At 39.8% G+C, this 24,647-nt stretch overlaps 1 protein-coding gene across 4 annotated transcripts in view; it reads right to left on the bottom strand.

Annotated features, from left to right (window-relative positions):
• ACSBG1 (acyl-CoA synthetase bubblegum family member 1) overlaps positions 1-24,647 on the bottom strand; it is a 43,843-nt gene that overhangs the window by 1,720 nt on the left and 17,476 nt on the right. For 3 of the 4 annotated variants that reach the window (XM_075765082.1, XM_075765081.1, XM_075765079.1), the window contains 11 exons: positions 16,245-16,462; positions 15,485-15,573; positions 14,582-14,702; positions 12,600-12,680; positions 9,636-9,785; positions 7,031-7,207; positions 6,332-6,513; positions 5,036-5,266; positions 4,241-4,458; positions 1,589-1,728; positions 334-580 (listed from right to left, as the gene is read on the bottom strand). In XM_075765082.1, coding sequence (XP_075621197.1) covers positions 334-580; positions 1,589-1,728; positions 4,241-4,458; positions 5,036-5,266; positions 6,332-6,513; positions 7,031-7,207; positions 9,636-9,785; positions 12,600-12,680; positions 14,582-14,702; positions 15,485-15,573; positions 16,245-16,376 — 1,768 coding nt within the window. In that variant the 5' untranslated portion in view covers positions 16,377-16,462. The remainder of the gene's footprint in view (positions 1-333; positions 581-1,588; positions 1,729-4,240; positions 4,459-5,035; positions 5,267-6,331; positions 6,514-7,030; positions 7,208-9,635; positions 9,786-12,599; positions 12,681-14,581; positions 14,703-15,484; positions 15,574-16,244; positions 16,463-24,647) is intronic. The other variant, XM_075765083.1, reaches the window with a different exon arrangement.

Genomic DNA, 24,647 nt, shown 5'->3' with positions numbered 1-24,647 from the left:
CTCTCTTTTTTAAAAGAATTTTCAGTATTATTACTGGAATCTATTAGTACTGTAACACACAAGGAATTAACCAGAGTTGACTGTTCAATTGCCCAAAGCAATCTGAAATTTAACTATAGAGCTGTACTTGTAAATGAGTGCAGATCGATACATATGTACACAGCAAAAACTCCCAATGTTTTTGTATTCTTTAACCCATGTTGCATAACTTCTATTTTCCTTTCCCTCTAGTGGCTATACCCACAATTTGGCATACAAAACTGTATTTGAATACTCTTAGATCAGCAGCTTCTTTACTGTCTGTATACCTCGATTTAAAGCAGTAAATCTTACCTAGTTCTCCCCCAGAAATGGAAAAATCTCTTGGCAGAACTATCCATTTTTGAATACAATGAACCCTGTTAGTAGCATTCATGTTGACTTTGTTGATTCCCTCCTGAATGGCCTGGTAGATCGCCTGGTCTCTTGTAGCTACAATCTCTGATACTTTAGTGGCTTTACTACCAGTCTTCTGGCAGAAGTCTCTAGCTTGCTCAGTGAGAACGTCAGTGGGATCAGATGTATCTGGGTCCAACACACTCTAAAATATCAAATGAAGTGAATCATCAAATGTTCACTCTTACCAGGCATTGAATGTTTCTCTGATCAGGTCCTCCCCAACTAGAAGAATCGAGAAGGCTCAGCATCAACACTCTGTAAGCCTTAAAAAGCAGAAACACCTACAGATGATAGTGCTTTTCCTTCCACTTGGCTACCAAATGCAAATATTTTCAGCTTATATGCAGATGATATGAACAGACTTAAAACATGCCAATGAATTAGGCAATAAAGTCCACCTATAGGCCTTGAATTTCTACCATATTTTCCAAATTACTCCATTGTTACAGGGGAATATTTAGCTCATCGTTACATCGAATTACTGTGGTGTAACGTAAACAGCTTGAGATAAGAGGCATTCTTTGAAGTTAAACTTCTTAAATCAGTATTTCTATTGTACCTGTAAATAGGGAGTATCAGTTGTAGAAGTAAACAACTTGAGAAAAACTAAAGGGGTGTTCACTATGTATGTAGGCAGAACAAAGTGCAAATGTTTTAGAAAAAAGTGATTTCTCAATTGAAGCACATACCACAGCAAAGTTATTAATTCTTTTGTTCTACAGTCATCCTTCTTGTATCATATCAACAGTACCAACTGTAATGTTTCTGTTGGAAAGTTTGTTAGAAACTGGTTTTGCTCATAACAAACATTTGTTGGCTTTGCTCGTCTGTAAGGCTACAAGCTATTATTGCGCTCCATTACAGAGACTTCTCACTCTCTCGGCATTTCTTACTTAAAAAAATTGCATTTAAATAAAAAAATAATGTTTAGCTGATTATCTATATTTTGGATAGATCATACACATAGATGTTTAGCAGATCATCATAAGCAGTTTAGACCATCAGGATTTGGTCTGTAGCTGCTATACGTTTTTTCCCCCACTAATGTCCTCCTATCTGATTTTGGGTCTTTTTACAAACAGTTCAAAATTATTCTTTTGTTAGCTGCAGGTGTATAATTTCACTGAAATCACTATTAAAACCAGTGTACCTTTAAGGTCAGCAACATTGACAAAAACTTCTTTTTATCTCCAATCACCATAGCATTACTAACAATTGGGAGTTCTTTTTTAACAGCATCTTCAATTGGAATTGGAGGCACATTTTCACCCCCAGCTGTAACAATCAAATCTAGGCAAAAAAGAAAGACTATTAGTCAAATTCAAATAAATTCTGAAGATCAGATTAACGTCTAGATCAACCCACTTTTCTTATTCTGACATGAAGAATAAGACAGTTTTTTTCCAAAGATGTGTTTTCAAAGAGAACAAAGCCTATTAAATTAATTATCTTCAAAATAAAAACGCTAATGTTTTTCAAGTATGTGCTCAAGTTCTCAGTTCTCCCTCAGTATAACATATTTGCTCCAGATAATTTTTACATAATGCAGTAACAGGTTAGTTAATCTCAAGACACTGTTGCATAATCTGGATTTTTTTCTGTGAGCAATCATCTCTTCCAGATTAGGATAGGAGTCACTCTCTATTTTACTGTTGCTATCTCACCTAAAAGCAAGTTCATTGTGAACACCGTGATTAAAACTAATTCTTAAAGCCACCAAGAGGGGTCAGACAAAAACAAGTTACTACTACAGGAAGGGTCCATAAAAGCAACACGGAAAGAAGGGAGAGAGGAGTGAGAAGGAAGTCAAGATCTAAGAGAGAAAGTCTGCAGCGGAAGTAGCGATTCCTGCCCTACTTTTGACACGAGGGGAATACAATGGCAGACTGGAATCTTAGTATTTTTAAGGTTTGTAAACAATGGTAGTGATAACTTATTCTATTGATAAAGGAATGTGCATTTTTATTTGAATGCATTTGTTCTGAGGTATAATACAAATATTCATTGTAATTATTGCAAATTTGAGTATTATCTAAGTAAATTCCAACTCTTCACTTTCATTAGACTGGTGACTTCTCACTGTCCTCAAATAATAGTCTTTGCAACACTTCAGCATGCTTCAACAAATAATGCAGACAATAGCATACCAGTCCTTTGTGTAATAATGCAGCTGATTGTACGTATTAAGGATCAGGTTTGTACCAGATTCCCTGTCAGCAATAAACTTGAAGAATTTAGATGCAACCAAGGGAATATAGCACCCCTTCAGCATTCACAGGTTTGGGCCCTACTATCTCTACCGCTCCATGAGAAGTATGGTGCGAAATAACTTCCAGTCTACACTCAACCTTCTGGTATGGAAGAGGCATTGATCTCATAACTATAATTTCTCTCCCCAGTCAACACACTGCACACATTTGAGGAAGCACAAGTAGCGTTTATAGAATGAGAGACTTCTGGCAAACCACAGATGCATACCAAAGTTAGTTGCATACCCAAACTTGTCTAGGTCTATTTTCTCCTATCGCCTTAGTCCTGGCTTTGTCTTAGATCCTCTACCAATCTCTCTGGCACTTAGTTTTTCATTGTCTGAGATGTCAGCTTTTTCCCAGCTGATCCAGAACTATAATGACTCTAACAACTTTTTCCATACCTCTACAAATACTCCCCCTATTTCTCTAGCTGCATCTTTGTGCTTTGCAGCTAATGAGTCCTAAAACTCCTAAGACCCACAGAACCAAAGGAAGAAGTCCTTGTTTCAGTCACTGGAAGAAAAGCTTCTTTACTACCTTCTATTTGATTTTACCTTGTTTAGACTTGGATTTAAAACTTTAATGAAACCGGACAGTTTCTTTATACCAGATGGTATACCTGTTCTGTAATTCAGAGTAATTGTTCAGCAATCAAGGAAGATGTGAAACACAAATGTTATGACAGAATGAGACTAGGAGTTGCTAACTGCTATACTAAAGGAAAATGAATCAGACAAGAAAGCAAGTTAAAATCAAGATAGCTGCATTTGGTGCAGGCTATTAATACTATCTACTTAAGTCCTAACAGGACGCTATGTCACCCTATGACAAATACACTCATCGGTGTTATCTCCCTAGTGATTCATCATGTATTCTGACATGACAGTTACTCAATTTTTACATCTTCTTCAGTGACATCTTGACTGTGATCAATCCCACTCTCTGAATATTTGTCATGAAAAACAAGCTTCCAAGTAAGCAAATGACCAGTCTTGCTCACGTGAGACTTCAGGCTATGTACTGTAATAATGCCTAGGTTTATTTCTTTAGCTTTAACTTTCTCCCCTCTGCTCTCAAGCTTCAATACTAGTGTCTGCAAACACATCACCTAAAGCATCAGAGGAACCTAGCTCTGACCTACAGCAACAACTTTTACATAAGAGGGCTGTCTCTTTTCACTGTCTAAACATTCTAATGTGCAATTAAGACAATTTAGCACGATTCAAAGGGAGACTGGACAACTTAATGGATCATTAGAATCGAAGACGACACATTAAACCTGCATTATTATATTACTTATTGTAATGAATGCTGAATAAAGAAAGGACAGGGAGATAAAAAGCCTCATTGCAGGAACTGAATCATGTCCACCTATTGCAGGCTAGAGAGAAACCTTTCCTGAACAGGGCACACCATAGTTTCTTCACAGGAAAGTTTATTTTACCTTCCTATTAGGTCAATGCTGCTGGCATTAGAGGAAAGATGTCTGACATGTGACTGAACGATGCTGAACAGTTACCATAAAGATGGAGCAAGATTTTGCTTATTACCTTTAATTCTTCCAGTGATATAGAGAAAGCCATCCTTGTCTAGTTTTCCTAAATCTCCAGAATGCAGCCACCCATCCTCATCAAAGGCTTCTTTTGTTTTGTCTTCCATATTTAAGTAACCCATGAAAACAGTCCTTCCCCAGAAACAGATTTCTCCAATGCCTTCTGTATCTTGGTCCACCAGTTTCACTCTACAGCCAGGTGCTGGTTTACCACAGCTATCAGAGAAGAGCAGAAAAAAACCACAAGGAGCACAGAAATATTAAACATAATACTGTGAAGACATATAAACACACCAAATCCCTGAACCTATTAAAATATTAGCGACTGTAAATAACACCCTGCTGTAACTGTTCCAAAAAGCTATAGAACATTAATTCACTAGGGCAGATATGTTAGAGTGTCTAAGTCCTTTTTGGCTATTTTGTCCCGTGCTTCCTGGTCCGTCCCCCCCCCGCCCCGTATCCTCAGGTGTAAAAACACTTTTATATTTGAGGTCTTGTGTTTGACAGTTATCCTACCCTGGGCCAGGGCTAGCATATACGTCAGATTTAGTGTCTGTGTTCTGCATATAATGCTGTAGATCACTTTCCACGCTCTTGGCATGGCATGCTATGAAGGCAATGTGTTCAGCTTCCGATCTGGAAGCTATTTTGCCTTCCAAAGTCACAATAGAGTGGCAAAGTATCGAGAGAAAGGAAAATAAGCAGTAAGATCCTTGCTGAACTTAGTAAATACTCTTCTCATAGTTATAATGAAACATACCATATTAAAAGAAAATGAAAATAAAGTTACCTGTGCTGCCTGTAAATATAAGGCCCAGATAGGCAGTGTGGTCCCGTGGTCTCACTCATCCCATAGGCCTCGTACAGGGTGATGTTCAGACCCAAGAAGAAATACAGCGTTTCCGTATTAAGAGGAGCAGCACCAGAGAAGTGCTTCTGACAGGAAGAAAGACCCAAAGCATTGCGTATTTTTGCAAGCACTAAGTAGTCTGCTAACCTTGTCCAGAACTGCCTTAAATCACTGCCAAGTACAAAACACACAAGAGAGACAGTAAGTCAGAGCAACCTATGAAATTTCCAAAACCAAATCAGACACAAATTTTGTCTAGAGATAGATCTGCCATTTGGTTTTGGGCACTGACAGAAGCTACAGCAGTAATAACAGGCTACGCATTTGTCCTTTTTTCATTTATTGAGTGTCTTTCATTGCTAGTAAACTCCAACTCTTGAGGTGTCTGAATACTGCAAATACATAAAGAATCTATAAAAACTTAGTATATAAAGCAAAGCTCTTGTATCCCTGATTCTTTGTCAGTTGCACGTGTCTCTGAGAAGCTATACCACTAAAAGCTGAAATTTGCAGGACCTATCCAAGAAGCTGAACGATCAGACAAGCAAAGCACTGTCACTGCACGATCTTTTGGAATACTGTTTTCTGTAAGCAATTTCACGCTTCGTTGTGTCACGCTTTAAAGAACTCTGGAACCAGAAAGAATTGTGAATTAAGTTAATATTTGAATTTATACAACATTCATTATCTGGGCAATCTTATGGAGAAAAAGACCAATGTTATTCAGAACAGAGATTATGTACTCGAGAATTTTTGGGGCTTACCCCTGAGTTTCTGTGATGAGATGTTCTTAGTCACACGGTGCATACCCCAAACTGTCATGAGCCAGTTTGGGCTGTCCCCCAAAACTTCCCCCTTCTCATACACCTCCTCTAAATTCATGCCCTTTCCTCACACCAGTAACTAGCACTGGCAGAGTCACATAGTGCACTGCATCAGGGAACCCTCCCAGCTGGTAATTAACTTGTGCCATTCACAGAAGATACAGAATTGGGGGACGTGTTAGTGGGAGAGAGTACGTTCTCAGGAAGGATGGAAGGACACTTTAACAGTCACCTGTGTTTAAGATCAGCCTACTGTAATTGATAACTACACTCTCCTTCTCGCAGTACATTTGCTGTGTTGCCAGCTGAATTTTACCCACTTACACCTCAAGCCTCACTGATGCTTCACAGTTTATTGCAAGCAGATAGCTACTTTCAGGTTGACTGAAATCTCACTCATTATTATACATACCTGCTTGAGCAGCTTAGGTTTCTCTCTAAGCTAAGTGACATAGCCCATGACACCATTTTCTTCTTCATAAATCCTGACTGAGCACAAGCATCCTTTAATTTCTCCATTATTTTCTCCCATACTCGGGGAACTCCCATGTGAGATGTTGGCTGCACTTCTTTTAGCGTGTTGATCAAGCTGCCCTGTTAAAATCATTAAACCATTTCAGAACATTGCAAAAGGTCCACAGCAGTGATAAAGAGGTTTGGTGATGCAGTTTGCCTCTTGCAATGCTAACATGTAGAACATCACTAAGCATGCAGGACATAAAGGAGGACTGCTGAACCTACTTCAGTCAGATATGGACACTAACACATACCAGCTCTGACACATCGGAGAAGGTATGTATACAAGAAGGAAAACACACCCGTCATTTCGTTCCTTCTGCCTCCCTTTCCTCCAAAAATTGCTTATACTACTTTTGCTTTACATGCATATTCTTCTGCCTTAATGGAAGCTTATGGATCCGGATTATACATTTCAATTGGAGTCTAGAGCACTGGATCACAAGTCTAATGGATTTTATTTTTCCATAATTCTTACAATAACGGACTCTCGATCTTCATCTTCTGCACCTCTTCAAAGACCATATTCTCTCCTTAGAATGTTTTCCAAGAGGAAGAAATGCAAGCTTAATTAGGTGTAATACAAGACAGATACCTTCAGAGCATCTGGCTCAGCAAAGTAAACTTGCTCTCCCCATTTGATTCCAGTCCACAGGTCATATATCTGCGCAGCTATATGGCTGAGGGGGAGATAACTGACTATAGACTCCTGTTGGACCTCTGCAGGTTGCATATCTCCTGCTCTGCTGCAATGTGCTGACGTCCAAGTTATCTGTATAAATACATAATAAAACACGTTAGGTATGGTGTGGTGGATTGGGGGTTTTTTTCCCCTCTTTTTTTCCCCTTTAACACAAACTAAGAATCCTCATGTTATGCTAATGTAACTATAAAGAATCTGTGTTCCCAGAAATTACTGAAGACATTACAATCCTTAACAACACACCAGACTGTCAGTTCCCTGGGGGACACTCCGTTAAAAGCAAGATCAACTTAGCAGCAACATGGACTTGCAGATAATGTAAGTAAATGCTGCCTGACTGGGCTACGAACACCACCAACCCGCCCACGCCCTAGTGACACACTGAGCAAGGCAGCCATGGGCTGGATGGACAAGCAGTAAATTGATCTGCCCTTTCTTTTGCAGCTTTCCTACTGTGCCTGCTTTCTATCAAGCTGGCACTTTTCACCAGTGCTATGTCTATATGGTTACCTGAAAAAGAACAATAAATACTCAGTGATCAGTGAGCTCACAGGACAGTTTAGTATCAGCAGTGAGCTCATTGTCTTTATTGATCATCACCCAGCGAAGCACTAATGAGGAAGGTTGCAGTAGTATTCCTCTGCAAGCCTCTGGGATATTCACCATAGTGGTTCACAAGTGACACTTGGACATACAAACCCCCCCTGCCACAGGCAGCACTGCATGTTTGAATATTTTTGAAGAAGATGTGCTGCTCAACGACTTAGTGAAACTGTATGAGGTATCCCCCCTTCTTCCTAATTCCCTCTTTATCTCAGAAGATGCAGTTCAAGAATGCTAAATATGCATCTCTTCGTTATCAGGATATAGCATATGGAAGACCCACACATATATGTGATGGTATGGAGGGAGTGGAGGTACATGTGCACAGCAAAAAAACCCCAACACCCCACCACAGAAGAAAACAAACAAAAAAAAGAATCAGCTCTTTCTCACAGGAGTCTGTAATCTAAAATGGATAGGGCAGGACACAGAAATGAGATTATTCAAGATGGCAGGGAAGAGATACAAATCGCATGCAATACCTGTTATCACAGTATGTTCCTGCCAGCTCCTTTTCTTTGTAAAAAATTAGAAGGTACAAGCATACATTTGGTCTAAGGAAATACAGATTTGAGAGAGAGGTTTTTAAGGAGCAGCATCCTGTCAGGCCAGGCCGTTCCAAGTTAGATGGCAGCATTGGACAAGTGGCTATGAAGACTTACACAGCAGGTGGAACAGGATGCCTTTGAGATGTGGCTATAGTGCTTGTTTATCCTCCTTACTCTCCAAGCCTAGAAGCACGCAGGCACACTCACAGCAGATCTGCGTGGGTGCATATATGACTGACTCTGCATTGGTTTTGCACATGGAGAGTGGCAAACTTCTTTTGACTAAAGAAGGCAGCAGCACAGTTAGAGGCAAGGCATGTTTTCCACCGTTCGTCAACATAAAAATAGTCTGTTTGTGATCAGCAGCCAGGAATAGTTTGGCAGCTAACATGGAAACGACACCAGACTCCTTTGAGATGGAAGAGCATAGGATTTGCAACATCAGATCACTCTTTTTGTCTATCCAGTTCACCGTGTTCTGCTTCCAGAGACTACTGTACTGATTCCCTACGTTTGGGTGAACTGCCCTCACAGTGTGCATATCTGCAATAGTTTCTGCACAATTTTAAGAGGAGAGGCCACAACTGAGGTCAGCCCTTTCACAGATTGTCTGTGTGTTCAGAAAGGCTCCCTACCACTTTCCATTCCCAGTCAGCCACCTTAAAAAAATTAAATATATAAAACCCCCAAAACCACTACGGTCCAGATCTTTGCTAGCAGACCTCTGAGGAAAGTCCTTTTTGCAATCAACTTTGCCGTTCTCTATTGCTGGAAAGTTTTCTGTTCACAACAATGCAGGTAGGGCTGTTGTAAGTACTGGGACTATGCACTATGGTTGTATTATCCTCCAGGGACAGATGTAGAAACCCAAGTTTAAGAATATAATAATGCCTAAGTGAAAAACACACACATCCACCCCCAATTTTAATAACATTTGCTTCGATCAGGCTGTTTTGATAGCAGCTGGCTGTTGCACACGATTCATTTGTTTTAAGATGACCTGTGACTTCACCCGAGAGACTTCATGGCAATCTGTGAATTATATTTATGAAAACATTCATTATATCTCACAAAAAAACCCAGCGAATAAAAAAAAATATTCTATTTGTTACAAACTGTTCAACCTTGTGAGGTTCTAGCTTGAATGGAGTTTCATTCTTTACCATGCTTACACTTTACTAGAAACGGCCGAGTGCATTTTGAATATTGCTTTGTAGTACATCATCCACATTGCAAAAGCAAAAGGATTTCAAGGCTCTAGTACGTACCAGACATCTCAAAACACAGGAATAAATATCCTCATACTTTGCTGGTTTTATGCTAAAGGAAGAGCCTAAAGTACATACATTATCATGACTCAGCATGGCTCCTTTTGGCTTCCCAGTTGTTCCGGAGGTGTATATTAGCACACAGCATTGATTTGGCTTTTGGGCGTCAATAATATCATCCAAAGTAGTATCAGATATGTCATCTCCTAACTTCAGAAACTCTTCCATCTAGAATATGTAACAGAAAATACAGGATATCAAGTGGCTTTTTATAAGTACGAAAGATGCAGTACCTTATTAGTCTCAAAAACGGCAGAAAACTTCAGTGCCTTGCCCTGAACATGTTCCCAAGGCAAGTTTTCCCAGGTCTTGCCTATGTAAGAAGTATAAGACTAGCTTAGAACTTTATGAGTGAATTGCAAATAGACTATCTAAAATTGTGCTGCCACGTGTCTAGGAAGGGAATGGTAATACTATTCCTCCTCCAAGATGGACACTATGGACAAGTCATAGAGGCTAAAATTCTGTTACTATCTCACACTGTTAGAACGATTTTGAGTCTCATTTAAAGGAATCTAGATGTATCGTTTTTACGTAAAAGTACACTTGTGACATTTCATCTATAATTCCTTCTCCTCTATATAAACACAAACATAAATATAAAGCAATTGGATGAAAGCTTCTTTGCAACAGCATCATCATCTAGATGTGTGAATGTTTGCCCAAATTATCTGCTATTTTATAGCCAACAGAGCATATGATGCTGGTCACAAATTCCATTCAAACTTGGTTCAATCTAGAATGAGCTAAACCTCTCATGATGCTGGACTTTTGTGCAGCACAAATTGGCCCATAAGAATGCTGAACCTGATAGTCTGTGTTACACTGGTTGCTCCCAGACACTTCTATTGCATGCACCTGATATGCTGCTAAGTGTACCGTTGATTTCAATGCTAACTGAATACTAGGTACAACAACAATTAAGAAAATCAATAACCAAATTGTCAGTTTCCCATTGGAATCAGATGATTCCTACTGTGCTACAGAACTGCGTTACTCAAATGCAAGATGCAGCACCTCCAGTCTTCACTGATTTCTTAGAGATACATCTAGGACCCCACAGCAGTGAAGAGGACAATGCAAAGGACAACAGAGGTAAAAAAGGAGAGCCAGTGCTTGAGAGGGAGTTCGTTGTGTCCTTTAGACCTCTGCCATTGCCAGCATGCTACTAAGGTTACAACAGTTAGCCTCTCTGGCACCTAGGCTTCATTTTCCTGGGTACCAAGGCTGTCCTTAGGATTCTTCTAATTACCAATCATCAGTTTTACACCTTCTTCGAACAAACCACATCTCTGAAAAGAGAGGCAGTACAATGCACAGCTCTGTAGCAAGTAGAGTATTTGTCACGTTCTATCCCTCTCCACAGACTGTGGCTGCATCAATTTCCCTAGGTCCTGGAAAGCCTGGAGGTGTCAAGAATGTAATTGTTCCTACGTAACTTAGCAGTCGTTCCTGTTTTCCTGACCTTATGTCTTCTTATACTAGAACGCGTTAATCACTGCATCTGTTGCCTAGGCTTTGTTTACTGAACAGTACCTGCAACAGAGAGCGTTCCCATTCCACAGAGCATGAAAGGTACAAACACACACACACTACTGACTTTGCACTTGCCTTCTGGAAATGTGCACTATCAGTGAACTAGGGCTCTGCCCTCACTGCAGCAATTGCTCATTACATGTTAGCTGTCAACTTGCAACACAAATCCCTTTTATCAAATGCTACGTGGTTTGGGTGGTTTGCTTTACAAAGCTAATAAACAATCACTTCTCCCTTTGGTGATTTGATCTCTGATTTTTCCTTTAGATGACATAAACCATGGCAACTGTCACACTCTCACAGCTACCCTTCTCATTGAGAAAATGCGTCCAACATGACACCTGAAGAGGGGTGTTTTCAAACATATCAATTCTCAGGCGTTTACGTTTCAGCAACTGAATGTTGTTTCAGAATTAATTGCTAGCGCTTATTCCTTTTACTAAGAAATATAAATAGTAAGATCATCTTTGTAATTTTTTTTTATTGTACGGAGATGCAAGGCATACGCTATACCAGCACGTACAGTATTGTAACAGTAACTGCGTATTATTAACAGTTATATGCTATTCAACATAGCAAAAGAAATGCAGAAGATTTTTTTCTCGTGTACCTAGTAACCCCTCAGATTATCAAAACTGCTAACATTTTAAAATATTTCTACACTGTTCACTCTTCATTAACGTCTTTTTCCCCAGCTCAAGTTTTTCAGCCCAGAATCCGACAATCTGCAGTCTACTTCAAACACTGATTTTTGTATTCTTACTACTTACCTATTTTCAATTGTATTTTCAAAATATATTGGAATAACATGTTTACAAAAATGTGTTCTGCTTAAAGTCCTCATATTTCTTAAATTAAAGGCTGGACTTCTACCACTCCAAAATTTCCGATCCTGGCTTTGTCCTTTTTTCTGCTTTATTTTTACTATGTGATACGAACATTTTACATGTACTAAAAAAAAAAAAATGTGCTCCAGTGTAGTCCTTAGTTATTTCTCTTCACTTGTTGCCTATCACCAGAAATATCTGGTGCAAACAAAATGCAACTATCACCTGTAAAAGTACAAGCATTTTCATATTCTTGGATCCAGCGTAACTGACCACAATGCAGTTTTGACTAGCGCCACTGGACAGCTTTATTTTGAATGGTTTGAGGGTACACATTCCTACCTGAAGCCTACAGGTGTTTTGTTAATCCAGTCAAGAGTAAAAAGCCAGGAAGACACAAGACAGACAGTTAAGCAAGGTATCTCTAATTTTAAATGTGAAGTAACAAACATGAAGTTACAGGTAAATTAATGAGAAAAAGCTGATGAAGCTTTTGAATGTGTTTGCTGGAATACAGCAATGCATTCTAAATGGTAGAATTCCACAGATTAAACACAGTAGAAATTCATCAAATAGATAATACCCCATGAACTGTAACTCTGTTCTAGTATTCACATACCGTATGCAAATTTGGATGTCTCTCTGGAATGGAGTCCTTATATAGCACAACAGCTTTCAAGTGTGGCAAGCGATTCCAGACCTGTTGGATTTTTTAGAACAAATTTATTATTTATGATTCATATCTTGTGCGGGGTTTTTTTCCCCCACTAAAATACTGCCAAAACTGTAATGGCTTGACAGTCACAAGAAACCTCCTGTTTCCCTCCATCCTCAGATATTCTGCCCTAAACTCACAGCCAACAAAGCTTAACAACATGGGGGGCAGAAGGAGGGGAAAGAAGGAGATGCTACACAGTCTGCTCTAGAAAATCTGTTTTCAGTCAAAAGATTTAAGAAAAAAAAAATACATCAGAAATGGCTCCTTGTCTTCCTTCCTCATAATGCACCAAAAGGCACATCAAAGAAGAGTCTAAGTCAAGCTAGAAGCTGACCCTAGCTGCTGTGGTTACTAATAAAGATAGAGGAAGTCCCTCAGCAAAAACTGGTGTTAAACTGCTAAAAAACCTTCTACCTTCTTAAATTAAAAAAGGAAAGGAAGCCATATGCATATTTTAAGGAAAAATAAAAATATAAAGCTGCAGGCTTACAGGAAGACAACAATGGCTGCTGCTCTTTCTCTGCTTTGAGTGGCCTGCAGAGAGCATGCATTATCACTGAACTTTGTAGCACCCAGGGCCTCATAGATACCTTTGAATTAATCACATTCTTAACTGACTTGATTCATCTGCGCTAATACAAAAGCTGTGGCTTGATGGTAGCCATTATGTCTATATTGTTATAAGGATAACAATTGAAATGTTATGTTATTATTTCAGTCTTGGGTTCCTCCAGAAAATAAAAAGTTTCAAAAAACCCCTCAGCTGGATAAAGCAGTGCTGGCCAGAGCAGTCTTTTCTTTTTCTAGATAGAAATGTGTATGAATCAAGTTCTTCAATTTATATTCTTCTCTCCACAGCCATGACAACATAGCCTGGTATATAAGTCACTGATAGTGCAAGAAGGATTGTCTGATTGTATCTTTTTCCAGAATACTTATAAAAATCTCTCGTCCTTCAAATTGCATATAAACTACAAAAATACAAAAGCAATTATTGTCTAACTTATATGAAATACATTTGAAAAAATCCACCGATGTTTTCTCTCTGGCAGGTCCATGTTTTTGGCAGAGAACTCCATCACGGAGGGCCCCTGTGCTTCAGCAAACAGTGCAACGTGGTGCAAATTTGATGCCTCATCTCCAGCTGCGGGCCTCCCTCAACATCTTACTGACAGACAAGCCCTTCCCAGGGAACTGCCCCGTTCTCCTCCCGCAAGTCACACGACAGTGATCTTTCAATCAAGTTGGTCTCTCAATCTGGCAGCCCTGCAGAAACCCATTTAAAGCTGCCAAGAGTTTTGTCATAATTGTGACTGTTCACTTAAAAAGTCTCCTCCTTTCTCACTAAAGTCTATCTCATGACAACCATCATGCTATCAAAGTGCAGGAAACTCAACAGCCCTAATGGTGTAAAATTACCAGTAGGAAAAGATGGTATTTTGGAAAGAAGAAATTCTGAACACTACCATCCTTAATATTTCAATGCAAGGCATTTACAAACTTGCATCACGCTAATCTCTTTTTATTCAAGTGGTCTGTCCTTTTCCAAACTTTACAACATCACCACCTGATGCATCAGGTGGTGATGGTATAAACACAGGATCAAAATGTGGGGTGTTTTTTCCCAGGTAAGTTTGCAGCGAACCAGCCAGTAAGGTCTCTGCCAGACAGAATCACAACTGCTTAGACGTGACCCACAGACACTATAGAGAACAGAGCTGCAAGTTACCCAATAGCTCAAACACCAGATACCAGATTTCCCAATAAGAACATTCGCATGAAAGGTTTCACAATACAGACAGTGAATATGGTATTTGGGACCAATAAAGCATCAAGAAATGGGTAAAATACGTCCTTTAAGTAACCATTCAGCCACCTTGTACCTGCATTATCTTGTCCAATTGTTTCCGATTTTCCACAACCATGATATTGGTCTTGCTGTCGTAAGCAATGTAGTGGCAGGCCTCTGGAGAATTGGTTGTATATATACCTGTGACAATTCCTCTGTATCAAAAATGTATATATAAGAACCCATATGTATATATTGATATACACACACACATATATATATGCACTTACTATCAAAAAATAATAATCAAAGATCAGATGAAAACTTAAAGAGTATGAAGATGTGGAAGTAAACAGCAGCACAGCTGTCGTGTGTTTCAAGTATTCAGATATACATTAATACCTCTGATATACGCACACTGCAAAAATTAATCTCTGAACTCTATTCAGTAGAAGATGCCGTAGGCTAGGATTCAGCATTTTAACCCACTACACAAGAGTTAGCTCAGGAAGTGTTAAAAACCACTTATGTCCTCTTTCTGTTCAAGCTGCACACAGGCACCAATTTGAATTTCACTGGCACAAAAACAGCTCAAGAGGTAAAAATCCAAATTGTATAAACAGGTAGCAGGATAGAAGGAATCGGGCTAGTTAGTATTTATCCGTCACTTCATCTACTTCCAACATATCCTGCTGTAGGCAAGTATCATTAACATAAAACTGGGAACCTCATCTGTTTCCCACCTCCTCCAGTGACAAGATACTGTACAATAGCTTCTGCGTGACTGTGACAGTTAAGCCCATAGCAAACAGGATCAATCTATGAGCATCTGGACTATTTCAGATATACTGAAAGCTATGAGACTCCAGCAGATCGCTGAACATGCTCATCAGTTGCAGCACAACTTCCAAGACATGACACCAAATTTGCTACATTTCCAGACCTAGCAAAACCGAAATCCCCAAATACCCCAACAAAACCAAACAAAATATCTTACCCAGCAAAAACAGCTCCGACAGCTGAGATGAACCATTCTGGAGAATTAAATCCAAGGATTGCTACACTGTGGAATCGTTCAAGACCAAGCTTAAAAATAATAAGCATAAGGTTATATAATATAGGTACACTGGAAGAAACACACAGCATGAAACATCCATACCATAAACCATGAAAAGTTTTGATTTCTTTATTATTTCAGTAGTGACAAGACAGGTCCAGCACATCTCTATGTTGATATCCATAGCAAAACCAGTATTTATCAGCAATTAATAGGATCTAAACTTTCCACTACCTTCTCCTGTCTAGTTGAGCTGGTTGATCTCTGCTGTCCAGAAAGGCCTGAAAACCAGAACTTTTCAATATGAACAAGAGCATAATGAGTACTAATCTTACCCTACGTTCAGAATGTTTTAAGACTTGTCTTTATCTCGCCAAATTCACGACAGTGCTGCTTTCACCTATTTTTCTTTTTTTAATCTTAAGGCCTTATGCTGAGTTTTGTACCCATGCCCCAGTGAGATAGCATGACACAGCAGCTCTTCACTTGCAGTCAAGTTCCCTTAACAGCAGGGCTATCTTTGACCAAAACCCCTTTTCATCATTATTACTGCAATAAAGAATATGACTGCTGATCTTCAATTAATGGAAAAAGCCTCTTACGTTGTGTTTTTGAGGATTTTTTGGTGTGGGCTTTACTGAGGGGTTGATTTTTTTTTAAAGACACAAAGGCAGAAAAAGGAATTGTTTCCTGTACCTACCTTCAAGAAGCTCTTGGCCGCTTTCCTGGAGAGGCAATAATATTCCGAAAAAGTTATTTTCTCCCACTTTCCATTCTTTTTGCTGGCCAAAGCATTAAGGGATCCATATTTTTCTAGGCTCTCCTTGAACATCTGATGAACTGTTATGGGAGTCTGTGGACATGAGTTATCTATTCTCAGTCTGACTCTGCCATCAGCAAAGGAAGTCCACAGGGATTCTGGAAAGTAAAGTATTATCATCACGGTATTCTATTGTGTGACTAGGTACCAAAAGACAATTTGTTCTGCATCTCCAATAAAAGTGCCACCATACAGAATTATGCTGATCTTCTGTGTGTTACAGGCACTTCACCAATTCCAGAAGATGCTGTTTGCTGTTGCTCAGCCCTGCACAACCCACTACCTCCTTGGAGTAGCTTGCGAACCAAAAGGCTACAGAGATCGGAAACCTCTGTCCCCGTTCAGCATGCAAGCTCCTTTGGCTTGTCATAGCACTCTCCTCCCTCCTTCCCCCCCCCCCCAATTATTCTGCTTCATCCTGCCCCTGTTCCCCACAGGTATTTTTCCCCCCCCCCTTGGTCATCTGCCCTGTGTTCTGGTATGTATATCCACTCCACTCACTCCTGTCTTGCCCTATTTCCACGTCATCCTTCACCACCTTCTGCTCTTGCCTTCCTCACCCTGTTTTTCCACCATCCACTTTTTCCACCCCTGTATTTTTCCTCCTCTTCCTTGACAGGCCACAGACACAGAGCATCAACTTGGCTCTCACTGCTGGTGCCAAGGACTGGGGCAGTCCCTGGTATTCACAAAAAATGACCGTCTCAAACATTCTGCTTGGCTTTTACAAATCCAGCAAGAAGCAGGCTGAGTATAAATACGCTCCTTAGAGAATCTAGGGTTAGTAAGCTGGCAAAACTTAGGCAAATTCTCACAAAAAACCCACTCACAATTCCCCTACCAAGCAGCCAGCTCCCATACTTCTGAACAAAATATTTTTTTTTCCTTCAATTTACTTTCTTAAATGAAGAAATATTTTTAGCATAAACATAAAAAAATAAATATTCTACAGAGAGCTGGTAGAAAATTTCAGACCAAAGAGCTTACAACGTTCATGTAAAGAATGCTCAGCTAGTATCTATACTGTGCCTAGTACCTCAGTGGCTGAAAAAAGTACATCCGGAGCATTCAAAAGCACAACGTACTTCACAGCCCTCAAAGGCTATCCCTCTAGTTACTGCACAGAGGGCCTGGAAATTACCTCTCTAAGCATTTCCAGCAATATATGAACACATCAATGATAGCTGGATCCACATGAGCACTTCATAACGCACTTGCAGCCCCCCTCAAGTCAGTCAAACTATTTCTGAAGATTTTACTGCCCCATGCTATACCGTAGCATGTGCAGAGCATTTTGGAAAAAAAAGAAAGTTCACCTTTCTACCCCCTCCCAGGCAAGGAGATAAAACCCCTGGTGCAGACAGTGAACTAAGCAGTCAATGCTCTGATGTGTGTCAATCCAGGATTAATGTTCCCGACTCACATCATGTTCCATTCACGTTCCTGACTCACAGTGTTGCGTTGTTACAAACAGAAACTAATAATGACAGCAATAAATACAAATAAAGCTGCTTAATCTCCATGTGCCTTCATTTTCTCATGTGTAAATTGCATATAATGATTTTCAAAACATAGGTGTGGAGCTTTGCTTAGGTCAGTGGAGGAAGGGCATCATAAATTCAGGCAGTTTAGAAAACAAGTAGCTATGAATGATTCTAGGTAACAGACAGACAGACTTTATCAAAGCGTAAACAGCGGCACCAAACAAATATTTCATAAGTAGTGAAGGCAAAGCAAGCGTTTCTGCACTTAACCCCAGTCCTGGTGTGAAAAGCATGAAAGGTAAGACCTGTCAGAGACAGGAGCTAGTGTTAATCCGAATGCTTATTTTCTGCAGTGACACACCAAAGCCCAGACAAAAAAAACTCTATACGATGTTCTGGCTTCTAAACCAACAAAGATGGCAGGGACTGCAAGTGTGGCTGGGCACAAGTGGGTGACTGCTCTGTTGAGAACAAACTTACACCATACAGAGCTAAAATAGTGCATTCTAGTCCATGTATTATAAAAAACTCTCTTGAACAAAGAGTATCTCTCTTCAAGGGAACTGAAAATATTAGCACCATTCCTACATTAACATTACAAAAGTTGCATAATTACTATCTTTTTGCTGCAGACATATAGTAGATAATAGAATAGTTTCCAGAGAGAAAAGTGAAAAAAAAAAAAAAAATCAATCAAATCATTGCAGTATCTACACACAGAATCCAAAAACATACTTTGAAACTGACTCTCCTTTTGCTTTTCCTTATGCAGCTTTGCTGGTGTCAAAAAGGCATCTTTGATTCATACCAAAGACTAAGAACAGTATCAGTGTCACAGAGACTCAGTGAAACACCTTAATAACGTATCTACCTATCTATCTAACTTGCAAAGGAATATAAACTTGAACGCCCATTCAGTGTCTGTTCTTGCATGTATTTGCAGGTAGACCTTAAACATAAACAGTTCCTAAATGTAGATAAGCCAAATAATTCTAAAGATTAACTATTCTGTCCCACAGAATTTGTAAAAACAGCAGAACATGAACAATATATTCTGCCATGGGTATGCAGAGGGATTTTGAGCAGAGGGCTCGTTCTTCACAGAAAGAGCCTGGGAAGGAATGCTTGACTAAATACTGAATGAATTGATTATACACTTTGGGAAAATCAAAATAGGTGCTCTACCTCACTAGCATCTGAAAGTCGAATTGCAATGTCCAGGCTGGAAATGAACACAGTACTACCTGAAACCAAAGTGGAAATGAGAATAAAGATCCTTTAAATACACAATGAGCATTGGTACATTATACACCCATAGGTTTACAGAGAGCATAAGAAAACAAAGTCAAAATACTTGTACTTTGTACAAAGTACACAGCTCAAAGTACTTAATGCCACTGAAAGTTCCCTATATGCAGGCAAAGAGGAATATTCGTTCCCTTCCTCTTTCTTCAGTAACTGCTGCTACCTGCACTACACTTTGTACCCAAAATGCTTTTTCATTCACTAATATGTGATCTTGGCTCGTGTCCTTCATAGGAATTCACTGAAGGTCAGAGATGGTAAGAAAACATTTGCTCCTAAGAAAACTATTCTGTCAGATAAAATCTCTGCCAGTTTTTGTTTTATTCAGGTAGTTAGTCTTGTCTTTCACTCTGTTAAGCCTCTTCAAGTGGTTTTTTCCTCCCCTGTCACTCTCCTCCAAGGCCAAATTCCATGATCAGACTAAATTTTCCATGATTCACTTGTTTTTGCTGCTGGAGTAAGAGACGGCTCAGAGTAGTCTCATACATAGTGTATAACAGGACGACTGTACTGCAGTTTGTCTTAGAAATTGCTCTAAGGACATCTGATCTAATTTTGTACTTTAGGTGTGCAATTTTTCCAGTAAAATGTAAGTTTTCTCCAAGAAACTTTACAGGGGAAAAAAACTCAGTTAAAAATGTTGTTTAAAGCTGTTACCATTTAAAAACCACTGTGAGAGTTTTCAACTGATCTTTTACAAGATCAGATCCTGGACTTGTGAACATTTATGCATGAATACTGATTTATAAAAGTGTATTTGTTATTCAGATATTTTCTACCACATTTGAAATAATCCACAGCATAAATACATTATAATTTCTGTATTTTTATCTGCCAATTGTTATTCCTTTCCACCATGTATGACTGAACAGCTGTGACACGGTACAGGCTGTCTCCCCCAGCCTAGATATAAAAAAATTAGTTTGAAGAGATGAACAAATAGCAAGTTCATATATTTTTTCACATGAATAATCAGTCTGGCTGAAACTGATGGACCTCTGGGATGTATGAAAGAGACTGCATACTAGCAAAAAAAAAATTATACACCAATCCTACAGTTTAAAGCTAATATATGAATGAAACCTTCTTCTCTCTGTTCACTACTTAACCTGCAAGTATTCTAGTGACTGCCAGAATGGATCTGTGAGTGTAAATGAATTCTGATGTTTATGGAAGAACAACTCAGAGCTATATAAAATGCAAAAGAACCAAGGTCACCTTTCAGACAGGTAAACAGACAGGCCGATCATGGAATGGCCCTGCTGCATGACCTGAGTAACTCCAGGCGATATTCCGCAGATGTGCCCCGAGAAGCAGGAACTAAAACAATAATATAACTTCTGCTTCAAACTGATTCAGATTTTACTCACAAAACAGTATCTTGGTTATATGCCAGTTCCTGCAAAACATCACTCTGCTCTAGTAAGGAGAGAAGGAATTCAGCTCTTTGCTGGAGGCGTTTCCGACGGACAGTAATCATCCCAGATTCCACAGCTATGATGCCATCACATCCTGCTGACAAGACAAATACATCATTCCTCCTCTCACCTATTATTTTTTGATTTTCTTCATGATGTCTGTGGCCCTGAAAGCTTAACTTCTTTTTAGTGAAAGCTGGAGCTGAGTACACAAAGGCTGGAGTCAGATCTTGGCATCTGTGTCAAACTTCCCCTTGTGCCAATGAACAGATTAAACAGAAGTACAGAACTTCTGGATTTCAAGCGAACCTGAATGTATCAGACAGAATACATACATAGTGATTCTTGTTAAAAAATACAGAAACCAGCTTCCTGTTGCTTGCCTTGCTACAGTTGGGGGAGGAGGAGGGTTTTCTGCTACATTATCAATTTTCCACAATAAGCATGTAACTTTAAGCTCTCAAACAGAAAAGTCTGAATAAATAGCTGAAATGTTTTTAAATTAGCCAAAACACACACAAATATTTGAGTTCATGGAAGTGTGCACTTCTTCCATTGGAGGAAAAGGGGACATTTTTGAATTGCAATAAAATATACTGCTCTTCACATCAGTAAACTACCACCAATGTGGACCAGAGAAATAATATATCCTCCAAAAAATGGCTCTACAAACTGATGTGGAGGGAGTGGTGCATCAGGACGAGTACAAAATAAGCTTCATAACAACACTGACGCTTCTAAAACTGATTACGATGCACCAAAATGGAAGCGTATGCAGGGTGTAATCAGGAGGTAACGTCACTACAGAAACATTGCCCGGGCATGCAGGAATGGAAAGTCAAAACTCAGTTGGAATTGAAATTGGTGAGTGACGCAAAGAGCTGCAAGAAGGGCTCCTACAGGTACACTGACAGCCAAAAGGGAGAACCAAGGATATCCTGGGTAACTCACAGACAGAGGACATGAAAAGGGCTGATGTACTCTGTGCCACCTTAACCTTGGTCTTCACTGGCAAGAACAGGCTTCTGTGCCTAGTGGCAGGTGAAAATTTCACCTGCAACAACAGAGGAAGATCAAAAGTAGAGACCACTTACACAAACGGGACACGTACGAAGAGCCTACACTGAGAGACCAGGCCAAAGTCATCACAAGGCTGCTCTCCATCATCTTTGAAAAAGCATGACAGGAAACAGGCAAATGTCACACCTGTCTTCAAAAAGGGAAGGAAAGAGGATTCAAATAAATAAAGGCCAGACTCACCTCAGTCCACAGGAAGGCTATAGAACAAACTCTCCTAGAAATCGTTTTGAGCCACAAAATGGTGGCTGAGACCAGCCAGAATGGACAGACTTGATTTGGCCTTGGTAAATCCAACCCAACTGCCTTCCATGATGAGACGGCTGGCTCTGAGATCGAAGAGCAGTGCTATGGTGTTTACTTACAACAAGGTCTCCCCCAGCATCCTTGGAAGGTTTGGACCAGATGGAGTTGGAGTAACAGATGGATAAAAAATTGGCAGCATAATTAGTCATCCAGAACAGTGGTCAACATTTCTAAGTCTAGCTAGCAGTCAATTACAAGCAACATTCTTCAGGGGTTAGTCCTGAGAACGATACTATTTAATGACTGCATTATTGTCTTGGACAATAGAACGCAACCTCACCAGCTTCAAAGATGACAGCAAACTTGGCAAATTGGCCAACATGCCAAAAGGTAGGGTTGCCATTCAGATGGACCTCGGCAAAACGGGCTGACAAACTTCAAAGCTCAACAAGGGTGAACGTAAGTCTTGCACTTGGGGTAGGATAACCCCATGAAACAGCACAGACTGGATGCCAGCTAGCTCATCAAAAAAACCTCTGTGGTTCCTCGTGGACAAGTTGAATGTGAGTCAGTCATACATCCCAGTGGAGATAAAGGCTAACTACATCCTGGGCTGCATTAGCAAGATTATGGCTAGGAAAGAAAGCAATTATTTCCCCCTACTCAGTACTCATGAGGTTGCACCTGAAGCAATCTGCAACCTCGGAAGCCCTAGTACAAGAGAGAGATCCTGACAAATTGCAGCAAGGCCAGAAGAAGAGGGCCTCCCAGATGGTCAGGGGCCTGGAGCATACCATGTATGAGAAGCCCCTAAAGGAGACTGGTTTCTTCAGTCTGAAGAAGAGAAGATAAAGACTGAATCTAACTGCAGTCTGCCACAGACTGAAAGGGGTGCTGCAAAGACAACAGATTCTTCTCAGAGGCACACAGCAGAAGAACAAGAGGCAATGGAAATGAGCTGCAGCAAGGAAAATTCTTGCTAGACAAAGAAAAATAATTTTACAACGCAGGTGACTCAGCCTAAGAAGAGGGACTGAGAGGCTGTGGAATCTGCATCCTTGGAGGTTTTCAAAATTCAGCTGAACAAAGCCAGGAGCCCTCCTATAAGCAGAAAGCCAGACTAGTTGCCCTCCAGTGGTCTTTTCCAATGTAAGTTATTTTGCGATTCCATTAGTATAAAAATTCCATTAATTCCATTAGTATAAAAATTCCATCAGTATAAAACCGGCACGAATTAGATCTCTTTTAACTTTACACTGGGTTTAAGCCAATATAACGTTAGCTGCCAACAGTAAGGTTACTCTGGATTTACATACGCTTTAGGAAAACCAAAATCTGGCCTGGTTCCACAGGAATGAGCTTCTATACATTGGTGGGAACAAAAAAAATGGGGAAAAATTTCTAGAATAATCTGCCATCTTTATTAGACAAATTACTCCTGAGGTTGCAGAAGACATCAATTATCAAATGAGACAGTTCTGCACAACTAGAAAACATCAGAATCTCCTTCTTTTCTCTTGATACACAAAGCAGACCCACTGCAACTAGACACTGAGCTTCGTTCTCCCCAAAGATTTTTCTGGGAGAAGTCTTCGACATTCAGTCCTCACTTTACCACTCAGCATCTGCATAGGTGTGTGATGTTTCCAAGCCAAACGCTGCTTCTCATTTAAATGGATAACAAGTAGTGCCACAGATTCCCAAAGTCAAATAAAAGACAAAGCGTAACTTAAATCATAAGCTCCTGACTCATCAACTTAGAAACATATCTAAACACAAAGGGACTGCGTAATTAAAATGGCTGGGGTGTGACTTGTGTTTGCAGAAAAATTATGATGGAACAGCTTTTACCCTCACTTGTTCACCTCACCTTTCTTCCAGAGGTTGTGGTCACCTCTGCAGGAGTGGCTGAATGGCATGTGCATTCCTTCTGGAGCACTGTGGTTTACAGCCCAGCACATTACTCTAAACTGCATCCAACAGCAACCTCTGGGAGAAAAGCAGGGAAGATAGCTGACAGCAATAACCAGTGTCCCAGATAAATTCTCAGAAAAATAGGTCAGAGCCTTCACAAGCACACAAACAAGTATTCTGCAGAATCACAGCCTCAGTAATAATGTACATATACAATGTGTGTCCCAACCAGTTCAATAAAATACCCTGAAAATTTGAAAACAGAAGGTAGTTATCACCTTTATCCACCCAGATTTATTTCCTGCTAACTGAAAAACAAAAAGCAAATTGCTAGCAGTTCATTTCTTGGAAGAAACCTATTGCATATCCAGAATTACCTTTTTTAAAATAAATATATATGTATGTATACAGGTATGTATTTATACATATGTATAAAGTTTGCACAGGAGAATCCTACACAGATCTGTTATTTCTTCAGTCTCCACTTCCAGTCATTGCTCCAATTGTCTCACAGAACAAATATTCCCTGTTTAAATGAGCAAATTTAGATACCAGGAGCAGCCTCACCAAGGCAACAGGGAGCTCCCTCAGGGCTGCAAGCCTTCCAAAGACCCTTGGAAAGTTCTGCTAATAAACTCCTTTAAGCCACATGGTAGCACAGCTAGGTTAATTTACCACCGCAATTGGTTTAAAATTACAGTAGTATGCATATGCTACAATGCAACACAGAACTGATCAAAGTATAGATATTCTTTTACAGCCTCCAGCTATTACACAGTATGCCAAATCCTCAGTCGTTGACAGCTGGCAGGTAGGCTGTGATGCCAAAGGTAGCACAA

The sequence above is a fragment of the Balearica regulorum genome, chromosome 12 (assembly GCF_011004875.1).
Source record: "Balearica regulorum gibbericeps isolate bBalReg1 chromosome 12, bBalReg1.pri, whole genome shotgun sequence".
Classification (NCBI taxonomy): domain Eukaryota; kingdom Metazoa; phylum Chordata; class Aves; order Gruiformes; family Gruidae; genus Balearica; species Balearica regulorum.
This window is presented reverse-complemented; position numbering and strand designations above follow the sequence as displayed.